At 32.6% G+C, this 21077-nt stretch overlaps 2 protein-coding genes across 4 annotated transcripts; both read left to right on the top strand.

The window, feature by feature from the left end:
* Nucleotides 1–865: 865 nt before the first annotated feature.
* Nucleotides 866–8009, top strand: LOC130636250 (neural cell adhesion molecule 1-A-like). 3 transcript variants are annotated; one of them, XM_057445907.1, is made up of 5 exons: nt 867–1359; nt 1737–1863; nt 1953–2231; nt 3219–3444; nt 3814–8009. In XM_057445907.1, the coding sequence occupies exons 2-5, from the start codon at nt 1845–1847 to the stop codon at nt 3833–3835; spliced, it is 546 nt and encodes a 181-aa protein (XP_057301890.1). In that variant the 5' UTR covers nt 867–1359; nt 1737–1844; the 3' UTR covers nt 3836–8009. The 3 variants fall into 3 exon arrangements, with proteins under 3 accessions (XP_057301891.1, XP_057301890.1, XP_057301889.1); XM_057445908.1 differs by having other exon boundaries at nt 866–1863; nt 1953–2228; XM_057445906.1 differs by having other exon boundaries at nt 867–1863.
* A 3087-nt stretch (nt 8010–11096) lies between these two features.
* LOC130636243 (beta-galactosidase-1-like protein 2) lies at nt 11097–21039 on the top strand. The gene is made up of 18 exons (XM_057445898.1): nt 11097–11464; nt 11549–11617; nt 12509–12604; nt 13069–13177; nt 13722–13814; nt 13941–14022; nt 14393–14460; nt 15040–15190; nt 15671–15751; nt 15931–16023; nt 17237–17287; nt 17525–17583; nt 17675–17824; nt 18027–18110; nt 18649–18733; nt 18806–18893; nt 19413–19551; nt 20074–21039. Exons 1-18 carry the CDS (start codon nt 11160–11162, stop codon nt 20302–20304), a joined length of 2034 nt encoding a protein of 677 aa, XP_057301881.1. The 5' UTR covers nt 11097–11159; the 3' UTR covers nt 20305–21039.
* The last annotated feature ends 38 nt before the right edge of the window (nt 21040–21077 follow it).

The following is a 21077-nucleotide window of genomic DNA, read 5'->3' as shown; positions in this document are numbered from 1 at the left end:
CTGACTGAATGTTTTTACTTTGGAACAGCAAAATTTACTTTTTTCTTTGTGAACGTTACGGGGGAACACAGCGTGGAGCAATGAACCACTAAATTAGCTTAGCTAGTGGCTAAGCAATTAACGTTCCTTCAAGCTTGTGTGAGTGTATCATATTTTTGTCACTTTCTAAAGTCTCTACGGTTACTTGAACAACAACAACATCTTAGACGTAATTTAACCCTCTACATCGTTAGAGTTTCTTGTTAATGTATCCAAGATAATCTTTCATTTTTGATTTTTGATAATGTGAACTTAACATCCAAAAGGTGATGTAAAGTGTTCAAAATTTTGGTGTGTAACTACAGAAATATGTAATTTCAATAAATTGTACGCATGGTTTAGTTACCTATACGTAGTTGCCACAGCGATGCCGTCCTTATTTTCTACAGTAACTAGTGATGTCATTTTTATTTTTTACAGTATTTAGCGATGCCATCGTTCGTTTTCTACAGTACTTAGTAATGTTATCTATAGTTACTAGAGTAATTAGCGATGCCATTCTTAGTTACTACAGTAATTGGTGATGTCATCCATAGTTACTACAGTATTTAGTGATGTCATCCATAGTTACTACAGTTATTAGTGATGTCATCCATAGTTACTACAATAATTAGTGATGTCATTCTTGGTTACTAAAAGTAATTAGTGATGTCATCCATAGTTACTACAATAATTAGTGATGTCATCCTTAGTTACTACACTACAGTAATTAGTGATGTCATCCATAGTTACTACAATAATTAGTGATGTCATTCTTGGTTACTAAAAGTAATTAGTGATGTCATCCATAGTTACTACAATAATTAGTGATGTCATCCTTAGTTACTACAGTAATTAGTGATGTCATCCTTAGTTACTACAGTAATTAGTGATGTCATCCAGAGTTCCTAAAGTAATTAATGATGTCATCCATAGTTACTACAGTAATTACTCATGTTATCCATAGTTACTACAGTAATTACTCATGTTATCCTTAGTTACTAAAAGTAATTAGTGATGCTATTTTATTATATGTAGGCCGTTTTTGTTTGGAATTGTCAGAAAGGAATCTTTCAGTACAGGCATTTTCTCATTTCTTAATTATATTTTAATTCGATAAAATAGTTTAAAGGGTAGTGTATGCTTAGCGAGTCAAAATAATTAGTTTTATTACATGCAGTCAAGTATGAGGTTTTGCTTCATTTAGCTCCTGCTATTATTTTATCAAGTTTTAATGACACATCTCCAGTAATAAATACTCCAGTAAATATCTCATGTGAGGCAACTGGTCGCCCAGTTCCAACTGTATCTATTACAAAAGCATCTGGTGCCAAAACAGCAGTAAGTGATTTCACTGGTTACAAATACACGATTTTTTTTGTAAGCAACTTAGAATCTTGGTCACATTTCAAGTAGCTTGTTTTTTATCTAGTATCTAGATCTAAAGTTGCTTCGTGGTTGCTTAATTTTCATTGATTAAATTTCCATGAGTGTTTTGATAGGAAAAGGGAAAATACAAAGAGAAGTCGTTATCTTCACTCTCTTCTTCGAAGAAGTCATTGCAGTTTCTTTTTTTTGCGAGTTTTTAGTTAAGTGTTTTGTTTTTTTTGCTTGAAAGACTTGTTTATACTGAAAATTGTAAAGAACTGAAGTTGCTTATTAATTTTTAGTTGCTTATGGACAGGTTGCTTATAATTAACATTGTTTACTTTTGATAGTCGGGAAAAGGAAAAGCTGTGTTAACAATCAACCGTGTCGCTGTTTCTGATAAAGGGTGGTACACATGTACTGCGTATAATGGCGTCACTATTGTTGACACCAAGTCAATGGAAATGGACGTTTTAAGTAATGCGTTCTTTTTCTTTTTTTTGGTTTACTGAATAAGACTTTTTTAAGCACACAACCTGTGAAATTCATTTTTTTTCTTTTTTTAGCGCGTCCTGTTATTGATAAAAATGCAACAACGACGGCACTTAAATCTGCAGTTGGATTGAATTTTGTCATTAAATGCTCAGCCAAAAGCAATCCAGACCCTACGGTAACATTCAGTAAAAATGGAGCTGCAGTGGATACAAATTCAACGAAAAAAGATGGTATTGTAACCGCAGTTTATGAAGTGAAATCTGCAGTAAAATCTGATTTTGGTGAATATTTATGTATTGCTACCAATCCACATGGTGATGCAAGTAAAAGAATTAAAATTGTTGAAGGTTGTAAGTTTTATTATTATTGAGCAGATATTGCAGGACCGTTCGTTGAATATCAAGATTTATCCACTCGAGGTGAGCAATAATCCACATGCGCAGCCGAGTGGAATATTGCCTCACCAAGAGTGGATAAATCTTGATACTCGACGAAAGGTCCTGCAATATATGCTTTATTATATACCTTACATCTCTTTTTTTGTCAGACATTTTTTATTTTTCAACGTTCGAAATTCAATTTACCTCGCTTATGGTAAAACTCTTTATATGGTTACACGTGTTTTCATCCCGTAGTAAGTTCACCCTGCTTTTGCCCTGGGCGAAATTTCACCCGAGGCTTGTTAAGTATGATTTTAACGTGCATCTAAAAAAAATTTCCACGTGGAGATGAAATTATTTTGAAGTATCATTCCGTGCTGAAATATTATCATCATCCAAATTTTTTTTTTGTTTTGTAACACAGTTAAACAAACAATAATATTAATAATGGTAATATAGTAAACAAAATAAAAACTTATGATTGTTCAACTTAAATCGTGCTCGTTGATTTGTTGCAATTCAAAATTACTTTTGTTGCTGAAAATTGAACAACGCGAGACCAAGGAAGGGGAGAAACAAAGAAGAAATGGTAAAAAATAAATAAATATAAAATAAAAATTATATCACATGCGCATTTTACTTTTTACCTCGGGGTGAGTTCTACATTTAAACTAACCATTGTTGGAAATTACGTAGCCTGATATGTGCGACATTCGGATTGCGCCAGTTTCGTCATAAGTAAGATAGAGATTGCGCGAGTTTCGGCTAAGTAAATTAGCGATTTTGCAAGTTTCGGCATCAGTGTTGTAGAGATTTTGCTAGGAAAGGATTAGTTACGTTTTATTTGATGGTTGAACTATCCTTTTTTATTGTTGCAACTTTAAATGTGTCGTTACTGTGTTTACTTTGTAAAGTTGCGTATAAAAAATATCTAGTAAAATCACACTTGTTATTCAGCTTCCACAGCTCCAGTTGAAAAGAAAGACGGTGGACTTGGTAACGCTGCTGTGGCTGGTATAATCATCTGCATCATATTAATCATCTTAGTGGTGGTGGATTTGTTTTGTTGTTTTTTTAATAACTGTGGTTTCTCTCATTGTTGTTTTGAAACGTTTTGTGCGACTAAGGGAAAGAAGTATGCACCTGCTGATAGAGACGAAGAGGAAATGGAGGAAATGAAACCGTAAGATATTTATACGTATAGCAGTAATAGCTCTAGTGACAATGGAGAAGTAATCTATCTAATACATTGGGAAAAGACCAAATAATGATATTAGGACGTGTTACAGATTTGCAAATGATCTGAAAACCCTAATCGGTTAGTTTTGACTAAAGTCAAGTCAAAGATAATTTGGAATAGTCTGAATTATTTTTAATAATTTTAAACTAGGAAAAAGATCTGGCGTGAAGTATTTTAAGTAACCCTCTATTCAAGAGGTCAATCATGCTACTGGTTATAATTAGTATTCCAATGATTAAATTTGATATTCAACTAATTAAGTTTAACATTCGAAAAAACGTTTTTACCAATGGCAAAACTTCTTTTTTTTAGTAAAATGCAGGAACCAGTTTAGCAAGAAGGGAAAGAATTTAAACCAATATTTTTGCAGAGACTGAATGTTGAGACAAATGGGAAAGCACAAGTAAAATTCATTCAAAGAAGCACGAATGAAAATACTATCAGTGCTGTTCACCGTAATCAATAAATACGTCTTTCCGAAAGTTAATAGTATAAAAATGTCGTTTTGTGACGTTTAAGGGACAAGTAGAAATTACTTTAGAATTGTAACCCGTTTGGCATACCGAAAAAAGAAGAATCTAGGACCCAGAGAGAATCGTTGAGATTTTTCTTTTGTAATTTTTTTTTTTGAAAAGACTACGTAATTCCTCTCTTTTTCTTTACAAGATTTTTCAGTGAGCTAGGCATATGTAAAACAGGAAAGTCTTTCTCTGCTTCAGCTTGGTGTGCTAGCTCATCAGAACGTTTAACATCTTTTTCAGTAGTCAAAGCTTTCTTCTTTGCTGCTGCCTTGACCTGTACCTTAACTGCTTACGCTTACGATTTCTTTTATTCTGAATTCCTGTATTTTTCCTCTCCTCTAATGAAACCACGTAACACATTCGAGAAGCCTTGACATTTTCAGTCGTTTCTTTTGCATTTAGTATATTAATTAGACTTAATTTTTATTTATCACCATGTAGTTACACGAAAAGCCACCAAAAATTCTTCCTGTAGTTTTTCAACAAAATGTTCTTTGTTGATGCTCAACCTTTTTCTATTGATGACTGACAATGCGACAAAGTGCACACAATCTTCGATACATAAACATTGAACTATATTTGCTCCGAAAGATAAGTGCCCATCAACTCGTTCCTGAAACCACTAGGTTTTTGGATAACGAAAGATTGATAACGTTTTTTAGCCGCCATAAATTTAGGCATTAAAGCACTCAGAAAAGGTGGCAGTCGAAATGTAAGTGTCCCCGTGTACTTTCCTGATCACTGGCCATATAATTAGGATCGAAACATACTGTAAATCTTTCAACAGCACTTTATGATTTGCGACTTTTTCATAAAATTCAGGAGTTTCAAAGAGAGTGGCGAGCCTGAAATATCTTGTTTCGACTTTTCATTCATGACATTGATTTTTTGCACGGACTAATATTATGACTTTTTATGGCTTTTTAAGTCCTTCCAATGGGTCCTGGGTCCTTCTTTTGCGGCAAGCCTAATCTGTTTCATGTGTTTTAAATGTTTTAATTTCTTTTGTTGATATAGTTTTTTAAGTTTAGCACTGTAGCAATTTGGGATAACATATTTTATTTTAAACTTAATTTTTATTTTTTTGTGTTACTTTCATGTGTGAGTATTTTGAATGGATGTATTACCATGTGCGTTACCAGTGATTTTACACAAAAATTTATGGCTGAGAATGACTGAGAAATAAGTGCCAAAAAATAACAATGGAAAGACGGAGATTTTATTCGTATCTCCTTTTTTCATGAATTAGAACATAAAATGGGTATATCCATGCAAAATTTTTCTAAATCAATTGTTTTGTTTTTGCGACCCTTTACTAAGATTCCTAATCGCAATTATTTAATGCACTGTAAAACAAATAAAAATGCTTAAAATAGAAAAACAAATGTAACATAAGAACAACAAGATGCAGGCGCTGCATAAACTATCTCGTTTTTAAAAGTGCACAACTATGAAACATCGATAATACGACCCAATTCTACAATTTATGCCAACAAAAAATACAGCCGATCATTCATGGTTGAAAGTCTTGCGATTAAAACGTTTATGGTCTTGAACGGCATTTAGGTGACAAAAAATCAAAATTATGATGTCACTATTATGTTTAGCATACTATTTTGTTAACTGTGCTAAATTTTGTCGAAAACAATTACCAATTTTTGCCTGAAACGTCATTTAGATGACTTCCAAGCACTTAGAGAGTTTAGGTACGAAGTTTAAATCTGTGACGTTGCAATTGACCATTTGGGACATTGTTAGTTACGAGTTGGAAATCTATCTTCGCAGGCGAGATAGTAAAAAGAAGAAAAAAGAAAAAATAGTTACCAAGAGGAGATTTGAACACACGTCTACTCCCGTGTCGGTGCTCAGAGACGCAAAAATTTCCATTCTTGTAGGACACATTTGCGTTTTATTACAAGCTCACGAGCTTGTAACAAATAAACAACATAAAAGCTAATGAAACGAGACCTCTGGCTAAATTTCTTGATTCCTGCAATAACATTTTTATTTCACTTTAAATATCTATATTTTGTCTCTTTCTAGAAATGAATGCCTATCAAACCGAATTACATCATTCTTTATGAACTTGATGTATACGGTTTTTATAGGCAACACGAGGCTCAATTCCTTCAAAGAAAACAAAGCGACTGGTGAGCAACAGTCGGAGTTATTCTGATTGGATAAATATAAAAATAAGAAGAGACCAGGGATTATAAACAACGCTAGTTAAGCAGACATATCCTGTTTTAAAAGCGATGTCAGTTTTATTTAAAAAGCGTGATTAAATCTAGATTTAAAGCTATGTTAGATCTTTCAAGCTAGCGGCCCGCTCAAATTTATTTCGCTCTTAAATTCCCACAGGGTGGCCACAAGTCATGGAATTTCTGGAAATCATGGAAAAGTCATGGAATTTTATTTGGTCTGGAAAAAGTCATGGAAAACAGGATTTTCATGAAAAAGTCATGGAAAAGTCATGGAACTTTTTTTCCTTGACAACCTAAGTTTTTGACTGGCTAAATATTTTTGCAGTTTATATTTTGTAGCATAAATTTCAAGAAAACTTAATTTCAATTTTTTGAACAGTTTCATTGTCAAGCTTTGTTGCAATATAACATAGTTGTGTTTGGTTTTATTATACTATAAATTTGTTTTATTATACATTATGTCATGTGACTGCTTAATTTACAAGCAATGATAACTTATATTGATGTAATCTGTGTAGTAAAATCGTTTTCAATCAATGTTTCATCTAAGGAAGGGAGTCCTAGCATAGTTCTAGCTTGTAGCATGGGACAGGAATATATTAACTTATTAACATTGATGTTGAGGAGGTCCAGAATCAGTTGCCAGTTGACATGGTGAACACAGGCACAGCTGTAAAAGCTATCTTGCGGTCAAAAGAGATAACACATGGGGTAAAACATCAGTTCCGAAAAGATTGTGTGGCTTTTCTAACTAATCTGATATTGAAGCTACAAGAGAGAAGTCCCTTGAAGTATCTTATCGTTCGATGCTCCTCCTCATTATCACCAGTCAATATGGTACAGAACCAACAGAAAGCTACAAGTCAGTTTATATCTCTGGTTGAAAGCTTCATCAGGTTGATCATGTGTGGCCATCTGTGGCAGATTCGGCAAAAGAAGAGCTTGATAAATTCTTGTCATCGCTCGACGCACCTACTAAGGAAGAGTTTGTGCAATTTGATTTCAGCAAATCAAGAGTGGATGAATTCATAAGGCCGTATTTCAAAGATCAAAAAGCGTTATAGGCCATCTGTAAAGTGCTCTTCACATTATCACACAGTCAATCTGCTGTTGAACGGGGATTTAGTATCAATAAAGAACTGTTGATTGAGAATCTTCAAGAGAAATCTATTGTTAGCCAAAGAGTTGTATATGACCACCTACAATCATCCAATGTGGATTTGCATGAGTATCAATTGAGTAATGGTCTGTTGAAAAGTTGTAAAGCTGCCAGACAAAGATACGGAACACATCTGGAAGACCAAAAAAGAAAAGTCAACGAAGACAAGAAATCAAACAAACGAAAATCAATAACAGACGAATCAACAATGTTAAAAACTATAAGAAAAGATTAATCTCATCCATCAATGCACTGAACACGGATATTGAAAAACTCTGCTACAAATGGACTTTTTAGTTAAAGCAAATGCTTTTAGAAGGAAGGTCACCGAAAAGAAAGCTAACATAGCCAAACTAGATAAAGCTGTGGAGAAGCTAAGGATCTTCAGAAAAGTAACGTCAATGCTCACAGACTCTATATAGGATATTAGTTGATATTTGTTGTTTTTCTAGTCAATTTTTTTTAAAGTTCTGATTTTATATGAATATTCTGTATGAATATATATGTTCTTTATATTTTGACACGATTTTGTTGTTTTTATCATGTAAAAAAACTACTTGTACTTTTTTCAGCAAAGTTGTTCTCTAAATAATGAAATTTATAGTTTGTTTGATAATTGATTAATTTAGGGGTTTAATTTTTCTTAACGGTTTTGGTCATGGAAAAGTCAGGGAAAAGTCATGGAAAAGTCATGGAATTTCTTTTACCAAATTCTGTGGCCAACCTGTCCCAGTTTTTAGATGTTTCTCTCCGACAAATAATAGAAAAAGGTTCAACATAAAAGTTTTATAACATATATGTTTCAAATTTGTGCTTCTGTTGTATCGTACAACCTTAATAATCACCGTTTTGGAATCTTCGTCTTTGGAATGCGACACTAAATCGTCGTTAAGATATTCGAGAACCGCATCCTAACAATAGGATTGTTTCCCTGTTGTGTGTGTCTACAAAAGTGACGGATTAATGGTGATGTCTTTAGCGAAGAATTGGAAAAAAGCCAAGAGATCCATTCTTTCGCTATGCTTTTTTCACTATGTCGAAAAAGATTGCAGATTTTTCAGTAAATACGAAAAGAATACTTAATTTTCACTCGTGTGTAATTCCTCGTCTCCTGGTGCTTTAAGGTAAACCGTTAGTCATCATCATTTCCAGAGTTTTAGCCCAATGATATTTTAAGACAAGGTGGCATATTTCAAAGTTCGCTACCAAGTTAGCAGCTAAACATTTTTCAAGTCCTTATTTTATATATAAGATTAAAAATTTAATAGCACCGATTATATTTATTACATTATTTAAGAAAGTTCAACATAAATATCCAACTAGATTTTCAGGTAACAATTTTCTTCGGCCAAAAATTCCCGCCATTTGAATTGTCATAGGGGAGTCCTGGCGGGAGTTTAGGCGACCTTGTCCCTAGTAGTTCCTTCCTTTTATGTTACATAAAAGTTTGGTACTGACTCTGTAATTTTTTTCTGATTCCTATTTTTTAAAAAACACCGCTGTGTTATAGGGGAACGCCTTTAGAACGAATAGAAAGTGTGCAAAAACACAAACTTTGTTCCCACAACTTATTGGACTTTTTATATTTGTTCAGTTCATCCAAATATTAAAAGCTAAACTAGTCCTGCGGACGAAGTTGCATAGAACTTTTTTAGATAAAACTTTTCGCCTTTTGTAACCATTATTGAAATAGTTAAGATGTCTGTTTTGAAGTTAATTTCTTTCGAAGAATATATCACGAAAAAAAATTAAACAGACTGACTTCTTACGAAAAATGCGCATTGAGTATTGACGAAAAAAACTTCAGAAATAATAATACGTTTTTTGTCCGCCAAGAAATCAAAGCCTTTTATCCCTTCAATTATCTCAAGGGGCGAAAAACGCGCCGGCGCGGCAATTATGCATCAATACTGGGCTAACTTACTCAAAACCGGTCATGTTTACGTTCGCAAGCAACGCGAACGCTGCGCTGCTGAGCCTACGAGATAGATAGATAGATAGATGTGCATATTTTACATGGCTAGCCTCACAAATATCGAGGGATATACCCTGTCTATTATTTCCAGGAGGGGCCATGGCTTAGATGGAGAGTCCTAGAGTATTTAATGCTCATTTTGAGCTACGCAGACCCAATTAGTAGGGCCCACGCTCTACTAGACAACTCCCGGCAACATCCAACGGCTCACACAGTGTGCCATCTCCCCAATTTCCCTCACATGGCTTGGGTTAACCCGCTAGCTAGGTAGACTCAAAAATTAGGTGAAATGATTACAAAACAAACTTTTAAATGGGTCTGTTTTTGTTACTACTTGCAAAGATTAAAGTCGAGTCAAAGGTTACCTTATGGGCTTTTGGAATGGATTTTGTAGGGTGTTTTTGTCTGGTAGAAGAGAGAGAGAACATTAGCTAGATCTGCGAAGTTCAAAAAGTCAGGGAAAACTGTTATAACTAAGCGTATACTGCTAATTAAGCGAATTTCCAAATTAGAAGTAAGTTGGAAGAAGCCTTAGCAATTGCGTGGCTGGCAAAAAGATGTGGCTGTTCTGCCCAATCTGCACAAAAAAATGCCCAGTCTGATTGGCCAGCCAGTCTTTAGACTCGGCAGGGCGTCACAAGATTGGGCAAAAGACCATGCTAGGCCCATGATGATGATATGCATATTTTACATGGCTAGACTCAGAAATATTGAGGGAGATACCCTGTGTCTAATATATCCGGGAGCCATGGCTTAGATGGAGAGTCCTGAAGTATTTAATGCTTATTTTAAGCTACACAGACCCAATTAGGGCCCACGCTCTACTAGACAACTCCCGGCAACACCCAACGGCCCACACAGTATGCCATCTTTCCAATTTCCCTCACATGGTTTGGGTTAACCCAGGGCTATGGTAACATTCACTCACTACTTGACAAGGAGCGAATTAACTATAATAAAAGTCAGATAGCGAAAATTTCTGTTTCCAGGTGAAATTTTTTTTAGCATTTTTAATGCATTTTGGTAAAATGCAAGCTATCTTTTCTATTTTCGCAATCAAAATTCCATACTAACCTTTAGCTAATAATTACTGTACTGTATTTGCCTTAGAATGCCTTATTTGTCTTAGAATGCTAGAAGAAGCACATAACCCCTCCATTCCTGTCAGTTTTTACACTGCTTGGCTCAACTGCCCAACATGATGAAATAATGCCAGACATAACAAAATTTTAAAATAATAGGATAATGTTTTTTTATTTAAAATTTAAACTGAGACAGCCCTGGGAATCCAAAGTGTATGCCCTTTAGTACTTAAATTTAAAATTTAAACTCTTTTGCAGTCGTATTATTTCTCCTATTCATGATCCGCTAAATTATACTTTTTTTATAAAAGGTGACCAGTTTCTGTTTAATTTTTGGCAACCCCTTTCTTGTTGCTTCTAAGATCCGATAGTTTTGGAAACTCTCTGCAATAGTGGCTATTATAGGAAGGCAGGTTTGACTGTAACATGGTAAATAAAATAAAAATTAATCTCTTATTTTTTAATAAATATTGTGAGGTAAAAAAGTGTAGCTTTACTCATGATTAAAACTGTAATAATTTATCAAATAAATGTGAGCATGTGCACTTAGAATTTCCATGGAAAAAGGAAAATATATCTCCAAAAATACCAAATTATGTTATAATGATATCTTAAAATAACATTATGTATTTAGATTATCTTAAAAATCTTTCATGTGAATTTTCTTTTCTTTTTTTAGATTTTGAAAAATTATTAGGTGTCATAAGTACAGGCAACATGCCAGATATGATTCAAACTGGTAGATTTCGATGTTATCCAAAGATCCTGCATTTAGTGTTGTTATCTATTCTTCTTGGAACTTTTGTGTATGTGTTTTCAATTAATAAATATTTTTCGAAAATTGATGTCCAATCTAAAGCTGTTGCACCAGAAGGACTTCGAATTAAAGGGAAAAATTTCACACTTCGAAAAAAGCCATTTAGAATATTAAGTGGATCGTTGCACTACTTCCGTGTTCCTTTTTCGGATTGGGATGACAGGTTGCTTAAAATGAAGTCAATGGGACTAAACACTGTGGATATGTAAGTGTGTCATACTAAAGAAAGGGATGTTGAGGTGACAGAACAGGGTGATTTTCTAAACATTTATGTAACTTTGTTTTATAGATACATCCCATGGAATTTACATGAACCAGTTCCAGGACAATTTACATTTGAAGATAATTTGGATATAGGGTGAGTATTTAAGGGACAGTGCTCTTACATTTTTTTCGCATCATTATACGGACACTCTAAAGTGCTAAGTTTATTAACTTTTTAAACAATAGGAAAAAACATTGACATGGAAAATAAACTAAGTAAGTAACTATACAATGTTTCTGAAGATGAAACAAACTTCAAAAGTACTGGCATACTTGCACATAAATATTTTAATACGAAGCGAGAAAACAAAAGAATTAAATGAAGTATAGTATGTGTATTAATAAAATTTGCTTTAAAATTTTTAAGGAACAAAAAGATTAGCATAAAATAAGTGAACGAAATAGCACCACTTAGGAGTTTTTAAGGAGTTTATGTTTGCAGAGTTTAGATATTCACATTTTTGGATCTAAAATTATATTTTTCTGACATCAACTTTATATAGAATAGTTAAATGTTGTTTTTTCCAAATGTTAGAGTGAAAAGAGATGTTTTAGCATTTTATTTGTGGTTCTATTACATAATTTCTGTATAGTTTATATAATATCTTCTTTACGGTTTATTGATTCTACATGAGCATTGAGAAATTGGTAACTTTTATTGTATCGTCATGGATAGAAATATTTAAAGTACTTTTTATGAAGGTAAAAAAGGCCATATGAGCAGTAATTTATTTAGCTTTTTGTGATAAATGTTATAAGGTGTTCGTATTTTGTTAACTTAAATTGAAAAACATTAAAAGAAAGTAAGATTCAATATCATTTTAACTTATTGCGAGTGCCCGAAAAAGTCTAAGATTTAAAAAGAACAGGCTCTTTTAGAAGGAATGTTTAGTGTACTTATTTTAAGAGATTTTTAAAACAAATGGGCAATTAATAGAGCTATTGCAGTAAAAGGTTGTAAATTTACCAATCTTTTGTTTTTTAGATCTTTTTTAAGAGTTGTTGCAGCTTATGACATGTGGGCAATTGTTCGTCCTGGTCCGTATATATGTTCAGAATGGGATCTTGGTGGATTACCAAGGTAATGCACCTTATGTTACTGTAGAACAAATTTAATATTTAGCATCATATTGGTTGGGCTGTTTTTGGAAAAGTCTGTTTTGTAGGTGCTTGGATAAAATTGAAAATTTAGATTTATTTTATAGATTACTTCAAACAATGATATTATATTATATATATTATATAATTTCCATAATATTTAATTTTAGAATTGCGAGAGAACATGTGGTTTTCTCCCAAAAACTCTTCCTTTTTTTTAAAATGTTGCACTTCTCGCGACAAGAAGTCTCAAACTTCAGCATTTAAGGTGGGATTCTGGTTTATCTGTTGTGGTGACTTTTTAGATGGGAATACTGACTCCTCTGTACAATATGAGTATACAAATATTGTCAAAATGATTTTTCGGCTTATGTTTTTAGGGTTCAATACCTACAATTTTTTTTTAAAAAAATGGTAGGATAAGTTACCTAAAGTTTTGTATTTTAGTTGGTTACTAAGAGACGAAAAAATGAAGTTACGTTCAACATATCCTCCTTTCATGAGTGCTGTCACTCGATATTTTAACAAACTCCTTCCTCTTATTGTCCCTTTTCAAGTAAGTTTTTTATTTTTATGTACCATGAATATTGGATCAAGGTCCCTGGGCATATTCTTAGAAATAATTTGGATAGGGGATATTGATATGCACAATTATTCTAACATATTTTCAATATCATTATATATAGGGGGAAAAATTCAAAACATTCTTTCCACATCATTTACTCTTGTTATCATTTATCGTTGTAATTATTCACAAATCGCATAACAAAGCTGTTTCTATGAATCTAGCAGTAACTTGATTGCTCCCTCCCTCTGGCAACTTATTTGAAGATTCACATTTTTTTTGTTCTTGTTTTTGTTTTTGGCTAAAGCATAATTTGTATATTATATTATATAATAAAAAAAATAAAAAAATTTGAAGATTCACAGAATTCATTTAAGGGGGGATTTTTTAGAAGGAGGACTTTTTGGAAGAAGGGGCCTTGATCAAGTATTTACATAATGTAAAAAAGATGCTGTTAAAACAATGCTTACATTTTATTGTTTTTAAAAAGTTTTAAATATAAAACATTTCTTGATCTTGTGCTCAAAATATTTAGTTTAGTCATGTTGGTCCAATAATTGCATTCCAAATTGAAAACGAGTATGGCGTTTATGGAGAAGATATTGAATATCTTAAGGCGTTAAAACAAGTAAGTAGGTTCTGTGTATATTGTATGTTTGTTTGTTTGTTTGTTTGTTTGTCATGTGCCTAGATACTTATGTCCTTTCTTATTTCACATTACACTTGTAAACATACTGTTAATTTTACTTCATAGCTTTATGAAGATAATAAACTAAGCGAGATGTTCTTTGTTTGTGATAATGAAGATGGTTTGGGAAAATATAAATTAGATGGAGGTATTTAAAGTGGTTAGATTTTGGTGTGTGCTTGATATTTCCAAGTTATATTTTAATTTTCTGCTTTTAATATCATTTAGCTATATAATTAAAAATTTTTAACTTGAACTTGTTAAAATGTTTTATTTATAACATACATCATTCTTGATTCCTATAAAATTTTTAATTAATTTTTGTAGACCTTGCTTGCATGGAAGAGAAATTATAAATATTTTGTGTTGTGAGATCATATTCTTTAAAATGAGAGACACATACGTTAAATATGGCTCACTTGAAAACTCACCAATTAAATTTACCAGCCTGATTATTTTGATTTTGATTTGATTTGATTAAAACAATAAGAAATAAAATTCATTTTATTTCCTTTTAGTGTTACAAACGATTAATTTCATGTCGAAAAACTCGAAACGGATGATGGACAAGCTGCTTGAATTCCAGGTAAAAGTAGAATATAATATGTTATAAATTAAAAAAAAATTTCAAAGAACAATCAGGCTGAAATGACTGAAATGTAAAACAAAGTAAGACACAATAAACATGAAGTAATATATTTTATATATGATTCACATGTATCTCAGTACAAAGTTTGCAACAAAAAAAATACTTCGATTTTCAGTTGCTAAATTTATAAGTATACTGCAAAGTATTTAAAAATGCACAAAAAATAACATAGAACAATTCCTAGCTGAACTTCCTGGTTCTACGTGTAAAGTAGTTTATTCAAAACGTGTGTAATCTATAATAGTTTATAAGTGTTTGGAAGTTAGTTTAAATATTTTTAACAAGATCTAGTTTTATATCGTGTGGAGCATATTGAAATATTTATTGTAAAGATTGAGGGGATTAATTGCAAGTTTGATTTAACTTTGTACTACTCATCTTATCTATTTTACATAATGAAATTATAGTTATATTTTCCAATGTTGAAGAAATATTAAAAAGAAATACATTTTTTTTAAATAATTATCCAAATCATGATTGAAACATCTAATTTGACTTTATTATTTTTTTTGTCAGCCAGATAAACCAATTTTTGTGACAGAATTCTGGGATGGTTGGTTTAATCATTGGGGTGAAAAATATCACAAAGTTGATGAACACAAACTTGCAAACACGGTGAAAGAAATGTTACAAAGAGGAGCATCATTCAACCTTTACATGTGGCATGGTTAGTGTTACATTTTTACTGGTGATGTATATGTTTTGTTGATTCACGTTGTATGTTTTTTCTAAGCCTCACTTTTATAAACTTGACTTCAAGTGAGAAAAATCTAAGGATATTGTAAGCAGCACATTCAATAATTATTATAAGGTAATGCAATGTTTTTTTTTCGTTTTCACTTCATGCTTTTTGATTTATTCATTACAGCTGTTAACTGGACACTTTTTTTAAAAAAAATACCAAAATTGTAACCAGGCTGGTCATTATTCTTATATTTTCTATTGCTCTTAACAAAAAATTTATTGTTTTGACCTAAAATTCCAACCTGATATCTTTAACAGCATAATAATTATAATTTATAATTTATAATATTTCGAGATAAGTAATTTATTTTCCAACAACTAATTATAAAAACTCCAATTTCAATATTTTGCCAGAAAAACTTTTACACAGTTTTTTTCTTCCACATATTCTACATATTTTCAGGTGGTACAAATTTTGGTTTTATGAATGGTGCCAATGCAAATGATGACGGTTCAAATTATCAATGCGATATCACAAGTTATGGTAGGTTATTCACATACTTCTGTATTATGTTTAAATTATGTATGTTTGTTGGAATAAGGAAAAGTTCATGAGCAGTCACATGATTAAATTTTCACTGCGCCAACATTTAAATATATGGAACTGTAGATCCATATAATAAAATGTTCGCATTCAACTAAACAACGCTTGTTCTCTTGTAGATTATGATGCTCCTGTATCAGAAACAGGTGTTTTACGTTCGAAATTCGAAACTTTAAAAGATGTCATTAAAAAGCATTCTCCTCCAGGGATAGGTATCTATGTAGTTCGTACGTCTGTTGCTGCGACCTCGCTGATTGATTAATTAGATTTTCAGAACTAACTAAAAAATTGTTACTTTTGATGAAAAGTTGGATGTCTTATACACAATATATGGAAATTTCATTACTTAATTTCAAGTTAGTAGCAGTGAGGTTTCATTTTTTTATCACTAGTAGTTGTCAATGAAAGAATCCACAAGAATTCGCCTGTTGCTACTCACCGTTACCCTTTTGCCTTACAGGCAGGCAAGCAGGCGTATGACGAGCGTTATAATTTAGAGATTGTAAGTTACAAGTTACAACAAGTCTCATCTGCGCTCCAGTTTGCTACAGAATCAGCTTAATTTAAGGTGTTGTTTTTAGTTTGTTGTAGTATACTTAGTAGGTGGTTTTAGGTCATTACATATTATTTTAGTAAATATCATTTAGTTTATTGTTCAGTAATTTAGTAGATTGTGTTCAGTCCATGGTCCAGCATTTCAGTAGATTGTGTTCAGTCCATGGTGCAGAATTTCAGTAGATTGTGTTCTGTCCATCGTAAAGAATTTCAGTAGATTATGTTCAGTCCATGGTGCAGCATTTCAGTAGATTGTGTTCAGTCCATGGTGCAGAATTTCAGTAGATTGTGTTCAGTCCATGGTGCAGAATTTCAGTAGATTGTGTTCAGTCCATGGTGCAGAATTTCAGTAGATTGTGTTCAGTCCATGGTGCAGAATTTCAGTAGATTTTGTTCAGTCCATCGTGAAGAATTTTAGTAGATTGTGTTCAGTCCATGGTGCAGAATTTCAGTAAATTGTGTTCAGTCCATGGTGCAGAATTTCAGTAGATTGTGTTCAGTCCATGGTGGAGAATTTTAGTAGATTGTGTTCAGTCCATGGTGCAGCATTTCAGTAGATTTTGTTTTGTCGATCGTATAGTAGTTTAGGTCCCTTTTAATGCTTTCATTGTTCTGAAACCAGAACAGTGAAAGCATCACTTCGTATTGACATTGAACCAAAAAATGGCAAAACGAGAACTATCAGTCTCGAATTTCAGTGGCTATCCTGTAGTTTTTTACTTCTTATTTTTGCACTGTAGTTCGTTATCCAGATATAGCAAAAATATTTTGTTTATTTTGCAGACGTGACAGTGTTATTGTTTTTTTTGTCGCATTAGCAGTTTTGAAAATACGTTGTTATATTAAGTCACCATTTTTACTTCCATTCAGTTCCAAAAATGTTGCCATGGGTACAAGATCATGATGGCTACACTGCATATGGTAAAATTCAAAATTGTTTTTTGTTCAATTAATATTACCTTTGTTCATTAAATATTCTTCATTAATACAAGCTCAATAGTGGCTTATTAAAAACTAAGTAAAAGCATCAATCTTATTCTACGCTGAGTTTTAAGCAGAAAGGGTATGTTGGTCAGAAGAAGCTAGAGTTGCATTGAATTGTACAGCACTACTCCAAACGATTGAATGTGTTTTATTTGCCTTGTTTTTTTTATTTAGGTGATATTAAATTCAGCAGCTACATTCCATTAGAAGATATTAAAACGAAGAATCTTATTGTAAGTTGTTAAAAGAAATCGTTTGTAGCAGGGAATATATTTTAGTCTGGGTGTTTATTTCAGTTTTTTAAGCATTAATGCTTGTTATTAGAGTGCAATTTTGCGCCGAAACCCTTGCAGTATGGAGATGCTACCGATAAATAACAACGCAGGTCAATCGTATGGGTATGTTTTATATGAAAGTGAAGTTCAACAACCAGGAACATCGTTAATGATTTCAAAAGTAAAAGATTTTGCTGTGGTGAGTGTAAATAGAATCGTCGGTCGTACGGCGGCCCTTGGGTTGGGTTGTCATGCCATTATATAACGCTGGCCTTAAACAAAGATATACTGATACCTTACGTATTTGATTCTGTACGATTGGATGAAATGTTTTTAAAATTACTTGTAAACTTGTATTAAAATGGCGAATGTTGGTGATGCAAATGTTGTTCGTATTTCAGGTTTTAATTAACGGTCAAGTGGTTTATACAAGTAGCAGTAAATTCGAACCCAATATCAAAGTCAATGTTGATGGACATTTTAAAGTAAGTGTTTATATCTTATATTTCAATCGCTAGTTAAGTAGGCCTTATAAAGATCAGTTTGGTTTGCGGTCAGTCAGGGACAGTGAACAACGATTTTACATTTGAAGTATGTGTGTGTGTGGATAAAAACAGTACAACAGTATTAAAGACCATTAAATGTGCTATGTATTAAAGACCATTAAATGTGCTATGTATTATTAAATGTGCTATGTATTAAAGACCATCAGATGCGCTATATATTCGAGGTCATTAAATGCGCTATAATTTAGACACCATCAGATGTGATATGATTAGAGACTGTCTCTATTAATAAAATGATTGGTGGGATATCCTCGGTACCTAAGGTGCATATGTGTGACGCTTGTTTCCTTCCCTCTTATGTTTCGCTGTGCGCATATTAGAACTCCTCTCACTCCTCTAATAGAACACCATTATTAGTACAAGTTTTGTGCGAATGCGTATGCTTAGAAATTTCTGTAGTATAGATTAAAGCTTCTGTGACAACTAAAAATTGATGAAATTTTCTATGTTTTTTAAGAGTGGCGTTGTTAACACGATTCAAATACTCGTCGAAAATTCTGGCAGGGTGAATTATGGGAAAGATATAAATAACCAAAGAAAAGGTAGCTATTAAAGTCGATTTTTTATGAATTTTGTTCACTTTCTTACGCGTCATCATTTTACACGCTTTTCAGGAATTCTTGGAAAGGTTGAGCTAGATAATAATCTCATATCAAATTGGAAAATTTATCCATTAGAATTTCGTTCCGATTGGATCACGAAGTAAGAAGAACTAATTTCTTTGTTTCTCTAATATATATTTATTTCTAATTATATATTTGTTTCTATATTATATTTGATTCTATGTACATATTACATATTATTTTCTATTTTGCGTATCATGCTGCACATTTTTGGCGATAAAAATTGCTTCTTATTTTTCTATTCTGTAAGCCCTTGTGAAGGACACCAAATATTTGCATGCAAATTTCGTGTCAAAACAGCGGTGTGTAGAAATAAACCTCAATTCAAGTGATAGAAAACAACCAAGAAAAAGCTATTCTTTTGAAAAAAACTCTCTTTGAAATTCAACTCGAGCCGGCTATCTAAGTTTCCCTTCATGATTAAATTTTATAACTGTTTGGTACTTTCCTGATCAATTTTAAAATTGTTTAGACTTTTCCAGTTACCCAGGTTTATGTTTTTGCCTTACGGGTTTTTTGCAACGAATATATATACAAATATAAACTTTGAATAAATTAATTAAAAATACAATTTCTTACATTACGTCATCTTTCTCAGGTTATCGAAAGACGAGTCAGCTTGGAACACATTCGGCACGAAAGATAAAAAGACAACATTTCAAACGAAAGTACCAACTATATACAGAGGCAACATGTTCGTTCATAGTTTTCCACGTGATACAACCCTCAAGCTACCTGTAAGTAGAAATGCATGTCTTTTATTTTTTGCACAACACAATGAGATAAAAATATCTTGTAAGTGTTATCTTGTAAATTTTGTGTGCGTAGGCAAACGTGTGTGGAGATAAATTCTGACAATTCAAAAATGTTGAGTTAGAAATATATATAATACATTAAACTTATGCCACAACCTTCTTCTATTTTCTTCAAACTTTTTAGATCTTCCGATTTTTTAATTTGTGAACCTCTCCTCAAATGTGAATCTCAGTCTTTAAAACACTACGAAGCTATTATTTAGTTTAATACTGTCCTTGCAATTTCTTGTTCGTGCGATTTTCAGGGAACTTCTATGTAAGGTTGAAAATGAACTGTGCAATTAGTTTTAAGTTACTTGCATGGTAGTTCACTTTCAAATGTTTTGTAGGTCGTGGTATTTTATATAGGGACATATGTCGAATTTTCTGCACCAACAAAAACAAAAGATCTTACAATACCAGTCAAAATTGTCGAATCCTGCTAACACATTAATTTTTTTGTAGGGTTGGTTTAAAGGCGTAGTGTTTGTCAATGGGCATAATATTGGACGATATTGGAACATTGGTCCACAGAAGACATTGTTTGTGCCCAACATGTGGTTGTTTCGAAATAATAACACAGTAATTCTGTTCGACATGCATGGAACTCCTACGGTGACTAAAGACTATCCCACAATTGAGTCGACGTATGAACACGACTTAGGTGAAAAAGATGCTGTTGAATTCTTGCTTTAGCTGCACCTGTAAAAGTGGGTGCGTACATCACATATTACGACACAACGCTCCCGCGTTTCTCATAGTTTTTCATGGAAACGAAGAAAACGTCACCTCTTTAATCTGATATGAGGTGCTTGCATGAGAGACTGTAAATCCACGATGGCAACATATACGCCATGTTTCTCAGGCTGATGAAAATGTCAAGTTTATATGAAACATTACGACGTTGGACATTTTACCATCATCAACAGGGATAAATTCTTACAAATTGAGCAAAAAAATTTCAACAGAAGCCAAAAAATGAAAATGGTTTTAGTCCACGGATATGACTACCCGTCACGACACAGAAATAAAAAACGACATTTCAAGTCGTGTTGGGACGATTTGAAATGCCTTTTTTATAATTTTTAAAATTATTATCTTGACGTCACTACAAAGCTGTATACATTTCTTTTATAAGAACCATATGAAATTTGACTTCATCTTTATCGAAATAGATTTTAATCTAAACCAGTACCAAAATTTCTGCTCCGCTTCATATTACATATTAATATGCGCAAAATATTCAATCGGCATAATGAAGGCGATTAATTACAAGCTTTTCGTCATTTTTGCTCACCCGTACGAGTGGATAATTACGGTTTTTAAACTTAAATTTGTTTTAGATCTTACAACGAACATTATATATATTTATTGATTGTATTATTTATTTCCAACATTAAATTTTTGATCTTATTGTCTTATTTGTTTTGTTCTGACACATTTTAGCAACCTCATCCCGTCCACTTCTC

Source organism: Hydractinia symbiolongicarpus, chromosome 3 (assembly GCF_029227915.1).
Source record: "Hydractinia symbiolongicarpus strain clone_291-10 chromosome 3, HSymV2.1, whole genome shotgun sequence".
Lineage (NCBI taxonomy): Eukaryota > Metazoa > Cnidaria > Hydrozoa > Anthoathecata > Hydractiniidae > Hydractinia > Hydractinia symbiolongicarpus.
Note: the sequence above shows the minus strand (reverse complement) of the source record. Positions and strands in the feature narration are given on the sequence as shown.